The sequence below is a fragment of the Acinonyx jubatus genome, chromosome E3, assembly GCF_027475565.1.
Source record: "Acinonyx jubatus isolate Ajub_Pintada_27869175 chromosome E3, VMU_Ajub_asm_v1.0, whole genome shotgun sequence".
Taxonomy (NCBI): domain Eukaryota; kingdom Metazoa; phylum Chordata; class Mammalia; order Carnivora; family Felidae; genus Acinonyx; species Acinonyx jubatus.
The window spans coordinates 17315131-17333095 of NC_069398.1; the positions used below are offsets into that span (position 1 = coordinate 17315131).

At 55.2% G+C, this 17965-nt stretch overlaps 1 protein-coding gene across 1 annotated transcript in view; it reads left to right on the top strand.

The window, feature by feature from the left end:
• The window catches only part of KATNIP (katanin interacting protein), a 194434-nt gene that overhangs the window by 50267 nt on the left and 126202 nt on the right, over nucleotides 1–17965 (top strand). The window contains exons 3-5 of the mRNA XM_027051144.2: nucleotides 557–633; nucleotides 8843–9012; nucleotides 10593–10690. Coding sequence (XP_026906945.2) covers nucleotides 557–633; nucleotides 8843–9012; nucleotides 10593–10690 — 345 coding nt within the window. The remainder of the gene's footprint in view (nucleotides 1–556; nucleotides 634–8842; nucleotides 9013–10592; nucleotides 10691–17965) is intronic.

A 17965-nucleotide genomic window follows, 5' to 3' on the forward strand; every position in this document is an offset into this window, starting at 1 on the left:
CGAAGCCAGTGAACTGAAAAAAGGGGCCGAAGGGTTCTCTGAAGGAAACCCAGAGTTCTGTTGCCTGAAAAGGGGGCATAGAACCACAAGTGTCTGCTCCTCAAGGAGCCTTCACTGTCTGGGTCCTATGTTGTTGCAGCGACTGGGTTTTTTTTTTTTTTTTAATAAGCGTGCGTTTCTCTTGCCGTGGCAAGAGAACAACGAGATCCCTCCTGAAACAACGGATCTGGGGTACATCTGATTATGATCATTCAGATAAATAAATAATGAGTGTGGAGAAAACGGTAAAGCTCAAACCTAGTCCGATTTTAGAGGGCATGGGAGGGAAGGACAGTGTTGAGGCTGGGGACTCAGCCTCCTGCTTTCTGTGGACTGTTAGCTGTGGACGCGGAAGGCCCCCCGGGCCATCAGGCGATCTCTGGGGCTCTGGGTCGCCAGAGCGACGCGCCCAGAGAGCTGGGCCCTCGTCAAGCTCGCCTCTGCCTCTCGGCCTCTCCTGCCTCAGTAAATAATTCCCTGCATTCCGATATCACACTGCTCTGTTTCTTCCTTTCAGGGTTATACTAAGGACATGGTACCAGACTTTGATGAGAAGCATGATGAGTATTTAATATTGCTTCAGCAGAGGAACCGGTAAGATAAAGCTGCTCAACGGCAGCCCCATAAAAATCCTATTTAGATTGCTTAACAGCACTTGGGCTCTGTTGCACGTAGGAATGGTATATAGTCACCCTCCACTCAGGGGCTTGGGATTTTAGCTGTAGTCCCAGCCCCCGGTTCTCCATCCGCCGATGTAATTGCATCTTTGAGCTGTAGCCAACCGCTCTCCCCGTAACTACCACCTCTCGCCTCCCCGCTCCTGTTCTGGGAGGAGGTGGCTTTGTCTCGAGAAGCCGGAACCTGGCGGGGCCTGGGCCTCAGTCACCTGAAGAGCCCAGTCTGTGATCCTACAGGCTTTGCCGGCCCCTTGAAACCTGAGCCTGTAATCCTGCCTCGTGAGATAAAGGTGGAGTCACCTTCCGTCTGTGTTTGAAGTTGGTCGGTATGTCGTTGAAAGTTAAGTTCGTACTGATTTTGACTCTGGAGGGCTAGCTCCTGAAAAAAAAACCCACAGCGGTGGAGGCAGTGTTTAGTGACTGAGGGCAGAGCGGTCTGGTCCGGTTGGAAAGAGGTGTCCCGTCTTCAGCGCCCTCGCAGGGCCTGTGCAAGTTCATCAGGCCCCGGGCCTCGCGTTAGGCCGGATTCGCAAATTCAGATGCTAGGAGGGCGGGATGGCAGTGAGCAAAACCAGCTCGGTGGAGACCGTGGGCACCTGGAATTCTCACTCCCATGCTGCTCCGCTCAGGCCACCTGATGTGTGTGGGCACACGGGTCCAGGGGTCCGTATCCTCCCAGGTTGATGGAGAAGCTGGAAGTCTGGCTCTGTGTTGTGAAATCTCCTGAGTTTTAAAATGTTGGCAATGCACTCAGATTAAAACACAAAACAGGGGCGTCTGGGTAGCACAGTCGGTTGAGCGTTTCTGGCTCTTGTTTCTGGCTCAGCTTGGGATCCCAGGCTCATGGGATCAAGCCCCGTGTCGGGCTCTGCACTGAGCGTGAAGCCTGGTTAAGATTTTCTCTTTCCCCTGCCCCTGCTCTGTTTGTACTCTCTCTCCCTCTTTCTCAAAAACAAAACAAAAAAACCCCCACAAAACAACTACAAGAATGCTACGGGCCCCTAAAACAGATCAGGCGTGAGTGAGGAGGTGGGGGCCCTGATCTGGGCGTTTGTGTTCTGGGAATGAACTTGGGGTCTTGCAGGCAGGAGAGCCTGGGGGTTGTCACCCTGCATGTGCATCCCGCCCTCATCTGGCTGGTGGGGCTCCCGGTGCTCGTCAGGCAGGGCCCTGGTGGCATATTATATGCACAGGTTTAGTCCTTCATGTTCTACAGCTCAGCGTTCCTGCCCACCGGCCCCTTTACTAACTTCTACCGAGTATCTCTAACAGTATCTAACAGATACTTCCCCAGTATCTCTAACAGCACCCACCCAAGTCGCCAGCTGCCCCCCAGTGAGGCAGTACGACCCTTAGTGGCAAACCCTTGAACGGATCAAGGCCTGAGGCACAGCCAGAAATGCCAGGCAGCGTCCCCTGTGCCCGGCTGCTCTCTGCTCGTCTGCCCAGCCCAGGGGCGACCGCAAACTACAATAGTGGGAGGCTTGCGCTCGTTAGCCCAACGTGGGTTTTTATCATCATTAATGCCATGGAGCAGGATGTTTGTATTCCATTGCTGGCAGACTGGATGGTGCCACTGAACATTTCGGTGATCGTTGGGTCACACACGCGTGACTCGCCCTGGGGGACAGGGTCGTGGTTTCTCAGGAGCACGTTGCTTCTCATTAACCGGCAGATTGCAATCAAAGAGGTACGAGCTGACAGCATGGAGGAGAGTATCCAGAGACAAGGTCGCGGCACAAAGGCAATGAAGAAACGTGTCCACGTGGAGTTGCCGTAAAACCGGGGGAACGTGTGGTCACCGACAGGGAGCTGGCTTGACGACAGGGACTCAGAAAGTAGAGCTGGAAACACGTCCAAAGGGAGGCACGAGGAGGGGGCGTCCCCCTGAGCTATCACCGGGCGTTGCTCTCAAGGCGCCTTTTCTGGGCTGCCACCTGCACGCCAGGAACCTTGCCCCCATCGTTGCATTTTATCCTCACCCTCCCCGATGAGGTGTGGGTGCAGCCATCGCACCCATTTTACAGAAAAGAAAGCCTGAGGCAACACCCCCCGGAAGTGGTGGGGCCGGGCTGTACTTTTAGATTCGCGTTCTGTCAGACGTGGTCATAAGTACTCAGCAGGAGAGAAACCTGCCGGGGTTGCCAGTTTCACCGAGAGGGGTTTTGCAGAAATAAACTGCAGTTTACTTGGGAGTCCGGTTCTATGACCCGGTGGAGAACCAGTGTCTGGGCTTTAGCCTGTGCATAGAGGGAGATGCAAACCCAGCCTGCTTATGCGGTTGCCTGTGACCTGAGAAAGGGCTGTGCGATCATTGGAGCAAGTCCCTAGGAGAGGCCGGCCCAGAACACAGCCGGTAGGATTTCGCCGAGTACCTTCTCGGTGCCTAGCACTGCCACCAGTGTGAAGGAGAACCCTGTGCTGAGGAGGGCACACGCTTTATAGTTAATGCTCCTGAGGTCCGAGGGACAGAAACCCAAGGTAAATGGACCTCAAACAATAAGGAAACTTACTGGCTCATGAAATTAAAGAAGCCCAGGATAATACTTTGGCTTCAGGCACAGCTGTATCCAGGCACTCAGCTCATGTTGGAGGCATCTCAGGTCTGTACTTTCTTTACCAAGGCAGCCACTGGAGGCCCCACGCTGACATCCTGCCTCGAGAAAGAGAGAGCACTTCCTTCCTGATAGTTCCGGCCGAAGTGCAGCCGAGGGCTCCAGCCCCAGCCCCGAGCCAGGCGTCCCCTGTGCCTATGAGATGCCATGGTCTCACTGGCCACTCCTCGGCTACCTCCTTAAGCTGGGTGGTGGAGTGAGTGAGCATCACCCACACCACACGGAGTAAGAGAAGGAACGGGGCAGTTGCCAGAGGGGATCTGAGGGGCTGGGTTTGGAAGGTGGGGGAGCGTAGCTGGTGAGGAAAAACGAACAGGTGTTCACCCCACAGCCCTTGCCCTTGAGGAACTCCCTGGTGGGTGGCAGGGGAGCACAAGGCCACCTGTTTATAACTGCACCAGAGGAAGCAGAAAATGGCCATGTGCTCCAAGAGGACCGAGGGAGGGGTAGGGAAGATGTGACTGCCCTGGGTCACCCCTGCACAACCCGTCCCGGAGGACACTTAGTGATTCTGGTCACTCAGCTTCATGAAAGATGTCATCATGCCTGACAGACTCACAACAGAGCAAGGGCTGGAGTGCTGGGGAGGGGCGCCTGGGGGGCTCAGTCGGTTAAGTGTCTGCCTTCGTTCGGCCCAGGTCAGCATCTCGCTGTTTGCGAGTTCGAGCCCCATGTCGGGGCTCTGTGCTGACATCTTAGAGCCTGGAGCCTGCTTCGGGTTCTGTTCTGTGTCTCCCTTTCTCTCTGCCCCTCCCCTGCTCACGCTCTGTCTCTCACTGTCTGTCTCTCAAAAATGAATAAACATTAAAAAAAAAATTTAAAAAAGAGAGAGAAGGAAGGGGAGAGCTGGCATCCGACGGGGCTTGGCATGGACCAGTCTCTGAGCTGGAGCCTCAGCCGGATACCCCACTCCATCCTCATGACATTCCTAAGAGGCGGAGGCATTCTGGGGCTCATTTTGCAGAAGGGGAACAGGCCCCGGGGGTGGCGGGACTTGCCCAAGGTCACACAAGCCGAGGAACCGGCAGAGCCTCCCCCAGGCGGAGCACGGTCCCCCACAGTCTGCCACTTCCCCCCACGCGGATGGGGGATGCTGACAGCCTAAAGGGCGAACACCCGAGCCTGCGAGCACCCAGGTTCTGGGAGGAATAGCAGGCGGTCTGCACCACTGCCCTTCGCCTCTCCATGCTTCAAGGCTAGACTCAAACGCCACCACCTCCAGGAAGCCCCCAGGTGGGAGCCCCCGCTCTGCTAGCTCAGAGCCCCCGTGGTATGCTAGTCTGGCGAGGAGACAAGAAACAGTGGCTGGGAGATGCACTCGGGACCAGAATTTAAATCCTGGCTGCTTCCTGGGTTCTGTGACCTTGGGCAAATTCATCTATAAAACAGGCCAATGGTAGGACCTTAATCCCAGCACCGGTGAAGGATTAGGCACCCAGGTGTCATTTGAATGTTAAACACACCTTCTCCCTGAGCTGACCTCCGGGTAATCCTTGAGTGCCCCCTGGGGTGACTGAGATCCAAGGGCCGCTGTGGCCAGCCTGGTCACACAGCGGCCACAGCTCTCTGAGACCAAGGTGGTTCAGCCATTAACCCCGGCACAGTCACACCCAGGTGACTGCCCCTGGAGCCTGGCTGAACCCTCTCGCCAGCTGGCCCCCTGCGTGTGCCCTGACCACCCCCTCATGTCCCCCGCCACACTCCCTCATGACACCCGGTGCTAGCTCAGGGTGCCCTGCCTCCTCAGGGTGGCCCCACAGGTCGCTACTGGCTAAGACAGAAAGGGTTCCTGTGATGGGCACTGGGTCCACGGCGGCTGTTAGGATACACACACATCCGTGTTTTCTCTCCCCTGCTAGACCTTGGGCGCCTTGAAGCCGCCGGTTCCAGAAATAAGTATGGAGAGAATTCCACTCCGCATGGACCCCGTGCCCGGGGGTCAGAGTCTGGCGGTCAGAAGGGAGAATAAACAGACACACAGACAGAATCCTGTAGGGTGAGGCAGTGAGCCACAGGAGAATAGAGCGTGATGGGGCACAGGTGGCAGGGGCTCCGTCTTCGACAGGGCAGGGGCTGAATCTGATTATCCTCAGTCGTCTACACCGAGGGCAGCTTTTTATGCAAAGCAGGCTATCAATTAAAAAAAAAAAAAACAAAAACCAAAACCACCACTTTTCTTTGGTGCCGCCTGAGTATCGCCGAAGGCTCAGCTGCGGTAGGGAGTTCCTTTAGTGATCCCTTTCACACTCTCGATAATTATCTCCCCATTTATCAGTTTCGTAAATCCACATTTTCATAAATCGTCCCGCTTAAATACAGAAGCGCACACACGAGTGCCAGTCCCAGATCCTGGGTGACGGATGCCACCATAGCCACCAGGATAGCATCAGGAGACAGGGCGGTCTCCAGAGGGAGGTCGAGGCCGGCAGTCTGTGGCCCGGTGCTCAGACTTTCCACTCTCTGGGCCTCCCGGGGCTCAGGCTCCCCGCGCTCTCTCCCTGGGGGCTGCCGGGCGCCCGCTGAAACCTCCGACTGTTTGCTCCAGAGACTCCAACTATTGCTGTGTTTGGAAAGCGTCTCTTAGTTACTTGTGTTTTCCTTCTGTTTTATGCTGTTGCCCGCCCGACAATCATCTCCCAGGCTTCCAAGCCTGGCAGGAGATAAGAAGTCGGTAATAAATGTTCCTGCCATGATTGTTGAAAAGATGGATGTGTCAACAGCTAGAGAAACATTTAAAAAGCAAACGAAGAAATCGCCCATAATGCCACCACCCTACCTCAACAGCTAATTGCATTCTCACATTTATCACCTCCCACTCTGGGTCCACAGACACACTTCTTTCCAACTTTGCGCTTGACCACACACATACCGTTTTGATTCTGCCTTTTTTGCCCTCCACAGATCAGAAGCAATTCCTCGTGTTTGGACACACTCTACGCAATGATGTCAGCTGCGTGAGATCTCAGGTTCTGCTTCCCCGGTTTTGGACATTTGGGTTTTGTTATGACCAAGCACCGACCATTGTTCCTGGTCAAGAATGATTTGGGGCGCGTGGGTGGCTCCGTCATTTAAGCGTCCGACTTCAGCTCAGGTCACGATCTCACAGTTTGTGGGTTTGAGCCCCACCTCGGGCTCAGAGCGTGCTTTAAATCCTCTGTCCCTCTATCTCTCTCTGCCCCTACCCTGCTCACGCACATATGCGCACTCTCTCTCTCAAAAAAAAAAAAAAAAAAAAGAATGCCTTGCCGAAATGGGCTTACTGGGGAAAGACCAAGCATATGGCATTTTCTCTATTTTCATATTACTTTCTGAGAAGGTTCTGTGAGTTACCAGCAATGTCTAAGTTTGCCCGTTTCGGCATCTGGCTAGCTTCAGAGGTTGTCTTTGCTGTGGTAGAGATTTGAGTCCGATTGCTTACGTTTTCATCCTAGCCCTGCCACCGTACCAGCTGTGTGGCCTTGGGCAAATGACTCAACTTCTCTGTGCCTCCCTTCTCTTATTTGTTACCTGGGGACAATAAAATTAATTGCCCCATAGGGTTGTTGGGGGAAGATTAATGCCTTAATACAGTCAATGCTTATGATTCACGTGTTCCCTGAGTACAAATTCACCCACTCCCTGAAATTTATTCGTAACCCCAAAGTCAGTATTTACAGAGCTTTTGTGGTCATTGAAAGGCACGTGCAGAGGGGTAAAACATTTTCATTGTGCGACACACACATTCCCAACTTTGGTAGAACGCGGGACCGCTCTACCTTCTTGTTCCAACCCTTTCCCCCCAAAACAAAGCGTCTTTTTCGCAGTATACTCAGTGCCCTGTTTTCCACATTTTCATGCTTTTTGTTGGTGATTTTGCTGTTTTACACTGGCCCCTGGGCCTGTTGCTAAAGTGCCGTGTCGTGTGCCCAAGCGCGAGAAGGCTATGATGTCTCTTAAGGAGAAAATAACACGTGTTGGACGAGCTTCCTTCAGGCCTGAGTTAGAACACTGCTGTCGGCCATGAGTTCGATGTCAGCGCATGCGTTAAATAAGGTGCCTTTAAAGCGAAACTCACGTACAGCAAGGTTATGTACTGATCGGTCGATGACAATGCTGCGACGGATGCTCGCGGGAACCAAATCCCGTGTTTTGCCCTAGGGACAAAGTTTCTTTAGTCACCAACTCAGTGTTTGCGGTGACTTTACGGAGCAAAACTACCGCCAATGACGACCATCAGATCCCGTATCCGCACTGCATTTAGAACAGAGTTTGGCACCTAGTACGCACCCTCCAGGTGGTTGCTATTTCTATATTTTAAAAACATTTACATTTCGCTACTTTGGTAGGAACTTATTTAATCACAAAGGGGATGCATGCTTGTTGTCGTGTGGTTTGATCGCGTCGCTTCCTGTGCGGAAATAAATCCGGTTGACGCGGGAGGGTGCAGAGACGTTTGTGGAGGCCCTGGGGTTTGGAGCCGGGAGCGGCTCCAGGGGCAGGGGACGGGGATGGGGACGGGGTGGGGGGGGGGTGGCTGACGAGGTTCCCGCATGCTCTTTATGGCACTACAGTATAGTTGGGAAAGACCCAAGGCTTTCAAGAAAACTTGAACTAGAGGCCAGCCATGTTCACGCGGAGACCCTTTCAGCCAGAGGGTGTGATAATCCTATCACTAATCTTTTTTTTTTTTTCAACGTTTATTTATTTTTGGGACAGAGAGAGACAGAGCATGAACGGGGGAGGGGCAGAGAGAGAGGGAGACACAGAATCGGAAACAGGCTCCAGGCTCCGAGCCATCAGCCCAGAGCCCGACGCGGGGCTCGAACCCACGGACCGCGAGATCGTGACCTGGCTGAAGTCGGACGCTTAACCGACTGCGCCACCCAGGCGCCCCCCATCACTAATCTTGAATTAAAGCCTACATTGATATGTTCTTTCACTGCATCGGAATATAAGATGATGACACTGGGGATACCAGGGGTGAGCGTCTGAGAACGCATTTGTTTCCCGAAGCAAAAGGAGTCAGTCTGCCTGGTCTGACGCGGGATGTTTCCTGCTTCGTAGATATTCTAGGAAATCTCTCACAAAGGCTGACGACCTGAGACCCAGCATGTTTTGTTGCGCGCTGGAGAAGGTGCCACCATCCGCACAACGTGGAGATGCATGAGGTTGGGGTCTCCCAGGAAACCCAGGCTGTGTGGAGGCAATGCGCACACACGCCTGCTTTCTGTCTCAGCCACCGCGGGGCGAGGGCGACATGTGCCTTCGTCGCCACTAACCTGTGCTTGAGCCTCAGAACAAAAGCAGAAACACCCCTGCTGGTCCCGAAACAGTCTCCCCCTTGCTGCTTCTCCGTGTGCGTAATGGGCCTCTTCCAGGCTGTTTGTCGATGAACAGCTGGGCACCCGCCACCCGGCCTCCCGATTCGAGATGCTTTGCCCATCAGAGTGGTAGTTCTCTCCCCCCCCCCCGCGTCGGGGGTGGGCGGCCCAGGCTCCTAGAACGAGGAACGAATGATCGTTTCTCTTCCAGGATACTAAAGCACTTGAGATCCAAGGACCCCATGCAGCTGAGACTGGAGCATTTGGAACAAGGCTTCTCCGTCTACGTCAACGGGGCCAACTCTGAGCTGAAGACCTCACCCCGGAAAGCTGTCCACTCCGACTTCACCAGAAGCGCCTCACACGCCGAGGGGACGCACGGTGAGCACTGGCCCGTCCGGCCCCTGCAACGCGCTAGCTCGTTCGGCACCGCGGACCCACATCCGATGCACGTGAACTTCCCAGCAAATAACTGGTTAACCTACATACACACTAACTATGCCCTCTTGGCCAGAAAGAGAGCAGGAGAGTGAGAAAGAGAGAGAAACCCTTTTTTATTCCTTTTAAAGGGTCATCTTGGCCTCCATTACCCCAGGGCGAAGGTGGCCAGGGCGGTAAATTCCTGGCTTTTATGTTTCATAGTGCCAGTAATTGAAGGAAATGTCTGGGATAATTGAAGTGATACCCGATTTTCACTGGATCTGTCTTAACCTCAGTACCTAACCCCTGTGTGATATTTGATTCCCACTGTTCATTTCTGAATTTAGTTAATCCATGCTCCATGTACTTTCAACAGATTTCATGTGTCCTGTCCTGAAAGCTGAGGGGGGCAATACGAGCACCCCACCGAGGGGCTGGCCCAAAACAGGCACCAATAAAAATGACCTGGCGGTAAAATGAATGAAATGGCAGAGCACACGGGGTCGGGTCCCAATTTGGCCACGTGCCTTTGTTTCCTCATCTTTCAAATGGGACTAACAGGGGTGCCCATCCCCAGGGCGCCAGCGTGCCCTCCACGTCGGGCGGCTTTATCTGAGAAGCCGGTGTGCTACTGAGTTACAGGAAGAGCATTTGGAATGAGGCAGGGCTGGCTTTGAACTCTGTTCTGCCACTCTCTGGCTTTGAAACCTCTGGCAGTTGGGTCCTCTCTGACCCTCAGTTTCCACTTCTATAAAATGGGAACAATCACGTCCACCTTGCGGGCTTGCCAGGAAGACTAACTGACATAAGAAATGTAAAATGTCCATCAGACAATAATCTTGATCTGTGTTCTAATTCATTGCCTTAACAGCTACGGTAGATTTCCCAAGCCATTAATAGACGGCAAAAGCCAAAACAACAGTGAAATAGACAGTGAAAGTCAAAACGAGGAGATAAAAGGCGAAAGTCATGTCCCCAAACCTTCCCCTAGGAGAGCCACTGCAGTTCAGCTTAGAGTTTAGAATGAGCTTCCTGGCCCCCAGGGCAACAAGGGGAATGGAATGATTCTTCTAGGTTTCACGGTTTCACGGACACGAGGATTCTGGCCAGCCTGCTGCTAGTTGGCAGGTGCAGGCCTCTCCTGGTCCGGGTTTCAGGGAGGTGCAGGTAACGTTGTCTTTCTACTTGGGCCACAGCAGTAATATCTTTACTCATTCAACAAATATATCTCCCCTCTCCTCTTTTACACAAACGCTGGCCGATTGTGCCCACTGTGTGTGCCCTGCTTCCGTATGTCGGAGATTTTTCCTTTTGTATATAGACCTGCCTGATTCAGCTGTGACTTACTACCCTTGCCCTTTCGCTGAGCATTTGGCTTGTTTCCTAACGCCCTGCGGCTACCAATGGGACTACAGTGGCCCGCTCCACAGACGGGACTTTGGGCACCTGATGTGCGTTTTAGATGTAAGTCATGAATCTGCCTTGGGTGTGAGCTTGTCACGGGCGCCTCACCAAATCTCCTTCCCTCATGTCTGGTGCAGATTACGGGCGAAGAACCCTGTTTCGAGAAGTGGAAGAAGCTTTAAGACGCAACTCGCGGACAGCCCCTTCCAAAGTTCAGCGCCGAGGATGGCACCAGGTCAGGAAACCCTGGGGGGAGAATCAAGACACATGGCCCCAGCTCTTGTTTTAGAAGAAGGAGCAGGGTTATTGTGACAGAACCTTTCAGAATCCCCGCGGGCAGCGGTGGGGCTGGCCGGGCACCCTGCAGGTGGCCTCTTTGCATGCAGTCCTGGCCCCTGGGGAATGGAGGAGACTGGGGACCTCCCAGCCCTCTCTCTGTGGCGTGATCCTCCCTTCCGGATGGGGTCACCCCAGCCCTACGCAGGAGGATCACGTGCACACTCTCAGCCCCCTTCGTGATGACTCGTTCATACAGCTGTCTTTTATTGAGCACCTACTATGTGCCGGGCATAGTCTTTGATGCCAGGGATGCAGTGGGTAACAAGGCAAAGCCCCTGCCCCACAGACCTGAGATGCCACTTAGGGCTGCTTGTTGATGGTGCTGACGCCAGCAGCTGGCGTTCTTGAGTGCCAACCAGGTACGAGCCGTGCTCCCGTGTGACTCCTCTCCTTTGTCCTCGCGGCGGACCTGCAGGGTAAAGTTCCAATGTTCTTCCTCTTCTAAGGGAGCCACAGACTTGAATGGTCAGAAAAGCTAAGTGAGCTTTCTTCTAAGGTCAACCAGAATCAAGACTCCAGCCCAGACCTTTGCTCCAAGCGTGGTGTTCTTGCCCACGTGGTCCTTATCTGGCCGCTTGCCTGGGATCAGTGCTTCTCAACCCCCACTGCACATTCACACCACCTGGGGAGCCCTCCCCCCCCCCCCCCCCCCCCCCCCCCCCCGCCCAGGGATTCTGACTCACCTGGTCTGAGGTGTGGCTTAAGCAATGGTATGTAATCCTTTTCAATCCTGTGTACTGCCCTTAGAACCTTCTGCACAGGGCTGTATGTGTGGGTCTATAGTAAATACTTCCATAAGCTTTGCTGGCCCATCTGTGCGATAACCCTGTAGGTCTGTAACTATCCTCATCATGCCGTTGGTGAAACTGAGGCCCAGAGAAGTGAGGTGACCTGCTCAGGGTCACACAGCCGCTAAGGGAGGAGGGTAGGCTGACGTTTGAACACTGGACCCGTGACCCCCAAAGCCACTGGTCTCCCCTGCCTTTGCGGGTCTGTGATTAAATGTGGCTGGGTGTTCCTGCCGGGGCTTGCTGAGCAAGGCCTCCAGGGCACGCAGCCTGGAGGCCTCCTTTTGTCCCCAGCAATGAATGTTAATTTCTCATTAAGGAGGCCTGTCTCCACTTCCCACTTCAGACCCTCCTTCTGGTTGTTCTGAGTGCCTTCTATTATCAGGAGCCATATTTGCATCTTAGACTGTGACTTAATGGCCGGCCCCAGAGCCTGTGCAATTTAAAAGACTTGGCCTAAGATTAATTAGCATCCCTCCCCAGCCTCTCCCTGTGGTCCCACACTTCACAGGGCCCAATCATGGCTAATTTCCTAGCTTCCCAATGCCGTGAAGGCTGTAATTGTCCTTCTGTACCGTATCAGTCAGGGGTCAGTCACTGCCTAACAGTAGAGACCATTCAGGCCGTTTTAATCAGAGATGGATGGAACACAGGGAGTCCGGTGCTCACAAGGTCTCTGTGTGCAAGAGGAAGGGGTCCGAGTGGGGCCTTCTCACACAGCCTGTCAGGAGGATTGCTCCCTAGGGCCCAGTGGGGAAGGTGGGGGATCCGCATCAGGGCTGGGTCACCCGAGCTGTCATCCGGGAACCAGGTGGCTCCCACCACGACCGATGGCCTCGAATGATGCCGAGCCTGCTAGAGCAACGATGCCCGTAGCCTGTCCGGCCAGGCTGGGACACTTGCAAAACCCCTCACCTCGGCACTGTGGTTAGCACAGAATCAGCCGGCCTGTGTCCCCTTGTTTCCACCTCATTGCCGCGTCCCCTGCCTTGTATGAAGTCATCGGATCGGCTGCACCCAGCCGATCGCATCCAGAACCCCCACGGAAAGGGTATCTGGGAAACACGGGCTGACTTTCCGGCCTCTCCTGAACGTAAAGCCACCCTAGGAGGGAAGTGGAATGCGTCCTGGGGGTCAGCCCACCCCCACCACTACCGTGCCTTGGGGACCACTCCTCCAAGACGGACAAACCAGAGAACGTGCGGAAGTGGTGAGAGGGGTAGAAGCCATGTCTCGAGACAAATCATCCTTTCATTTAAAAAGATGTATTACCACGGGCCGGGCACTGTGTGGGGCTCTGGGGTTCGAAACAAACAAACAAAAAAATCAGATAAGGCTCTGGTCCTGCCCCAGGAGTCCCCCCGTCGGCTATAACGGCCTGGGGACCGCCCAGCCTGCAAGACAGACGTGGTGACTGTTCCAGGCATATGGCCTGCTGGACTTGGGAGCGCGCAGCTTGAGGCCTGTGGGCCGAACTTGTCCCCCGGAGGGTGTTTTTTGGACTCACACAGTTTAAGAAAGACTTCGTCACTTGCTAACATTTAAATTCAGAAAGTTCTTCTATATTTTTAAAAAGCTAGATTCCTACCTCCCTGGGAAAACGGAAAGATCTGGCCCTCACGCCGGCCTCCCCTCTCCGCGAGGCAGCCTTTAGCAGAGCAGAGTAGCGGTGGCCCCCTACCCCCCCCCGCCCCCCCCCCCCCCCCCGCAAGGCTGGGCAAGTGCTTCTGTTTGCCGCAGTCCTCACCACTCCCCTTAGCGCCCCAGAGCTGAGGCCCAGTGGCAGCTGTGGTGGCCTTGTGCTGCGGCCACCGCTGCTCTCACACGGGGTGGGGGTGGGGGGGGGGGGGCTTCCTGCCTTTCCATTTCCGGCCTGGCTCCCTGGGGCATCTGAACCTGTGTCCCCTGGAGAGACGGGAATGGGCTTTGGGGTCAACCTACTTCCTAGCTGTGTGCCCGGAGCTGGCGGTGTGAGGTCTCTGAGCTTTGCGTGCAAACCTCCCAGGCCGCCCGGAGGGAGTGCGGGCGCGGTGTGTGTCACAGGGGGTCCTTCAGCTTCGGGGAGGAGCACCAGGCGGCAGGGGACGGACAAATCCAAGGAGGCGTTTAAGCGTACCGACTCAGGAGCCCCGCGGCCGTACGTCAAAGCCCGGGCTCCACCTCCTCCTAGCTGTGTGGCCCTGGATAAGCTGCTCAACCTCTCTGTGCCCGTTTCCTCGTCTGCAACTGGGGTTAAGAATGGCACCTGCCTGGTAGGGTAGTTCATGAGGACCGGGTGAGCCGGTGTCTGTGCAACGTGGCCAGCAGCGCCCGGCACAGAGGAAGCAGCCGCCCGGCACAGAGACAGTCACGAACGTCACTGTCGTCCGTGGGGGGCAGGTGCCGAGGGCGGCTCTGCCTGGAGACCTCAGGGCTTCGCTCCAGGGTGTTCCTTCGTTTATTCAGTCCGTTGTTCATTCGGTGACCTCTACCGAGCACCTGCTCCACTGCGGACACGGACAGGCGCTGGGGTCCGAGCCGTGACCACATGCCGAAGGATGCCCGTGGGGCCAGGTGGCTGTAGGAGGACCAGGAAGGAGGCTTTGAAGCAGGCCTTTGTCTCTCCAGCTTTCGGCTCTTCATCCCCCAGCCTCCACCTCGCACCTTCCCTAGCTCCGAGAGTCCCCTGGTCACCTCAGCTTCCTCGACCCATCCCTTCGTGTCTTCTCCCTGCCAGTCTTTGTTGAAATTGTCCAGGACAATGCCTCAGTTGGTCAGCCTGGACCAGATGCCCACTCCCGCCTTGAGAGGGTGTGAGCAGAGGTGGGCCGGGTCAGATGACACAAAGCCTGCCCACCCCAGAGCTGTTCTCTGAGCGGGGCCTGGGTCCCCTAGCTTCTTGTCCAGGACAGTAAGTAGCCCCAATGTACCGACTGCACCAGGAAGAGGCACTGGTTGGGTTTCCTTTGGCCCCAAGAAGTGGGGTTAAGTAGAAAGTTTCTCCATGGTAGGAAGTACACGGGGACGGATTTTCGGGTGCGAAGGATAGAGAGGAAGGCAGTCTTTCCCTCAGCCCTTTGGGTGGGCCTCACCATCCTTGGAGGCAGCCAGAGGTGGGTGGTGGTGAGGGAAGCAGAATCCCCCGGTGGCCAGTGGTGGCCAGTCCTCAAAAGCCACCCTGTCAGGAGAGGCACTACAGCCCTGTCCCAGTCCTGGGGTTTCTCCCATACGGCTGTGCCCAGAAAGAGGGATGGTGGGGGGCACACAGGCACTCAGTGTGTCATCTCAGACCACAGCCGGGTCAGCCGGGGACACGGCGGCCACAGTCTCCCCCTGGCCAGCACTCTGCCTCCTCCCTGTGGCCCTCTGCACTCTCCAGCTTGCATCCAGCCACTTGTTCTGAGTGTTGCCTGAAATTCCTTTGGGTCACACGGCCCCTTCCCGGTGACCAGGACTTCATGTCTTCCTGTAGAATAACCTCCCTTCTTAGGGGCTTGCCCCCCGCAACTAGGAAGCACTTTGGGGTCGAGATGCCCCCGCTGGAAGGGGCTCCCCCAGGCGCACGGGCTTAAGGATCCCTGCGCCGGAAGGTCACCGGCTCATCCAAACGCTGGCCTGGAGCCTGACCGGCTGCACCTGTAAAACCCATCCCGGGACTGAGCTGCCACCTGCCCCGTGGACCGGCCTGGAGGTGATCAATGGGCTCCTGTTGGCACCAGTCTTTATCCCCCACCACGTCTCAGCCTCAGATCTTTCTCCTGCTATCATCGGATTAAGATTTATGGCTTCCTCAGCCTTGTAATACTTGGGTGGACAGCGGCCTAATCAACAGAGCCGTCGTTTACCAAAATGCTGTCAGATTTGATGAACGTCATGGGCTCTTAGCATTAAATTGGTAGTGAAGGGATTGGCCTTTCAGCAATTTACGGTGGGGGTGGGCTTTCCTTCAAGGCCCGGAAAGCAAGTTCATTGCACTTTAAAGCAAAGGCTTTGCTCTCACTCCACTGTCGTATCCGGGTTCCTGTTGTGGGCTAGGCAGCTGCAGACACCTCCAGGAAAGCTCATGAGTCAAAACGTGAAGCCCTTTCCTTTGTTTTCCTGTGTCTGAGTTTTGAAAACCCCTGCAGAGAGGACAATAAATGAAACAGCCCATAAAGCATCGGCTTTTACGGCGACCTTGCACGACACACACTGTCAGAGTGTCGAGCGCTGTTATTTGTAAGAGATCAGGAAAATCCGGGAAGAACATATCAAATAGGGTATATTTCCTCCCCACCCCAAACCTGCCTGTCAGTATCTTCGGAGCTCTCCTACCTCTAGAGGGAGTCGTTTGCATACCACACAACCTGAACAACCATACAGGGCAACCCCTAGCCTCCGTCTATCTTTCGCATTGACAGCAGCTTGCACGCGCATCTCTTAGAATGCTTTGCTAAGGGGGCAGCAGATACACACAGATAACTCTGAGCATGGCCTTGGGTTGCGTGTGGCTGAGGGCAAGATCTGCCCTTGGGCGGGCAAACTGGAACATGGGTGTTCGGGTGTCAGGGCTTTAAAATCTTGTCCCGATGCGTGGCTGATACCACCAGGGTCCACCCGGGTCTGGGCGCTGCCAGGAGGCAGGAGAAGGCAGCCACTTACAAACACCCACTCCAGGTAAAGCAACGTGCCAGATGGGGAGCCAGCCAGGCGCTCGGGCATCATGCTCACCAGCACGTGAAGGTGGGCGGCGGGGAGCGGGCGCTGCCCGGGGGCTGGGTTGGAACCCTCCAGCCTCGTGCGCTTATTGGGAGGTGGGCGTCTTGATGTGGGTGAGGCAGCTCCCCTTCTCCCCCAGTGGTGGCGGAGGTACAGCCCCGGGGCTGTGGTGGGAGAGCAGGCCAGATGGGAGACTATTTATTCCCCTCCGGCACCCACTCGGCATTTAAAACTCTTCCGGGACCACATTAATTTTGTTATGTGTTGCTTCAGAAACGCGTTCTTCTGTTGCATGTTCTGTGTGAACTCCTTGAGACCAGGGCACGGGTTGTTACTTTTTTTTTTTTTTTACTATCTCGACATGCTTCCAGAACCTTGTATGCAGTCTGTGTTCAGTAAGGGCTTGCTGGTTAAGTGCCTTCATGCCTACTGCAAACCCATCTCCCGACCTCTCGGCCAGGCGAGCAGTTGTGACAAGCTCCTGGGAAGGGAGAGGGGCGCTTCTGGGAAAAGGGAGGATGGGAAGGCTGCAGAGGACAGAGGCATGCCGGGGCTCTCCTCCTTGAATGCTGGAGCTCTTTCTCATATTTATACTTCAGATCAGAGCAGCAAAACTGCATTAATGCCAGCTCTCTTACTTGGCAGCGGGAAATCCCAGTTCAGGTATCGCTGGATCCAGGTGCTCAGACAGTGTTGCACGGCCCGTTCTCCATCTCTCAACTCTGCTTTTCCCTATGCTGCTCTGTGTGGCACCAAGGTGACCACTGTCAGCCTCCACCGTGCATTCTGTCACCTGGTCGCTCTGGGCCAGCAGGATCTAATGCTCAGATCGCCTGGGCCTGTCCTATGCTCCAGCCCCCCGGGGACTCAGTTCCACATGAACACTTGGATTGGGGGTGGGGAGGGGGAGGATCTCCCAAAAGAAAATCAGGGTGCCTTTGCCAGAAGACAGGGGGGCGCGTGCAGCACAGACGGAAGCACCCGCCGCAAGACTTCACAGACCTCACGCTGCTCAGACTGGAGTGTGCGTGCGAGCCACCTGGGCTCTTGTGAAAATGCAGATTCCGATTCGCAGCTCTGGGATGGGGCTTGAAATTCTGCATTTCTCACAAATCCCCAGGAGAAGCCAATACTGCTGGTGCCTGGACCTTCCACGAGTAAGGTCCTCGTCTGAGTCCTCCCTTTCTGGATAAAGGAGCAGAAGCCTGTAGAGGGGCCAGGCTGTGTGCCCCATGCCTAGTGCTCCTCCCTCCCAGCCCCTTCCCCTTCTCCCTCCTCTCTCCTCTTCTCCCTTCCCCACCGGCTCCTTCCTTCCTGCCTTCCCTCCTCTCTCTCTCTCTCTCTCTCTCTCTCTCTCCCCCCCCCCCCCCCACTGTCTCTGCCTCTCTCACTCTCCATCTCCATTTCAGCATTTGGGTGTTATTGAGTGGATCCTGAGGAGTGGGGAGGAGCCCGGCCTCCCCAGCGTCTGTGGTAGAAAATCCATCTTGGAGATGAACTTCAAACCCCTTTCGGGTTCATCCTGGCCCCAGGCAGGAAAGCTCCCAGGTGTCTCCTGGCCTGGATCCTGCTTACCCTCCATAGGTCTGCTGACGCTAAGAAATGCTCTGAGAGCAAGCTGACGCAGCCTGGGAGGCAGCGAGCTCACACTTGGTGTCGGAGCCTGGGGGGCATCGCTAAGTGACAGGATCACCTATGGAAGGAAA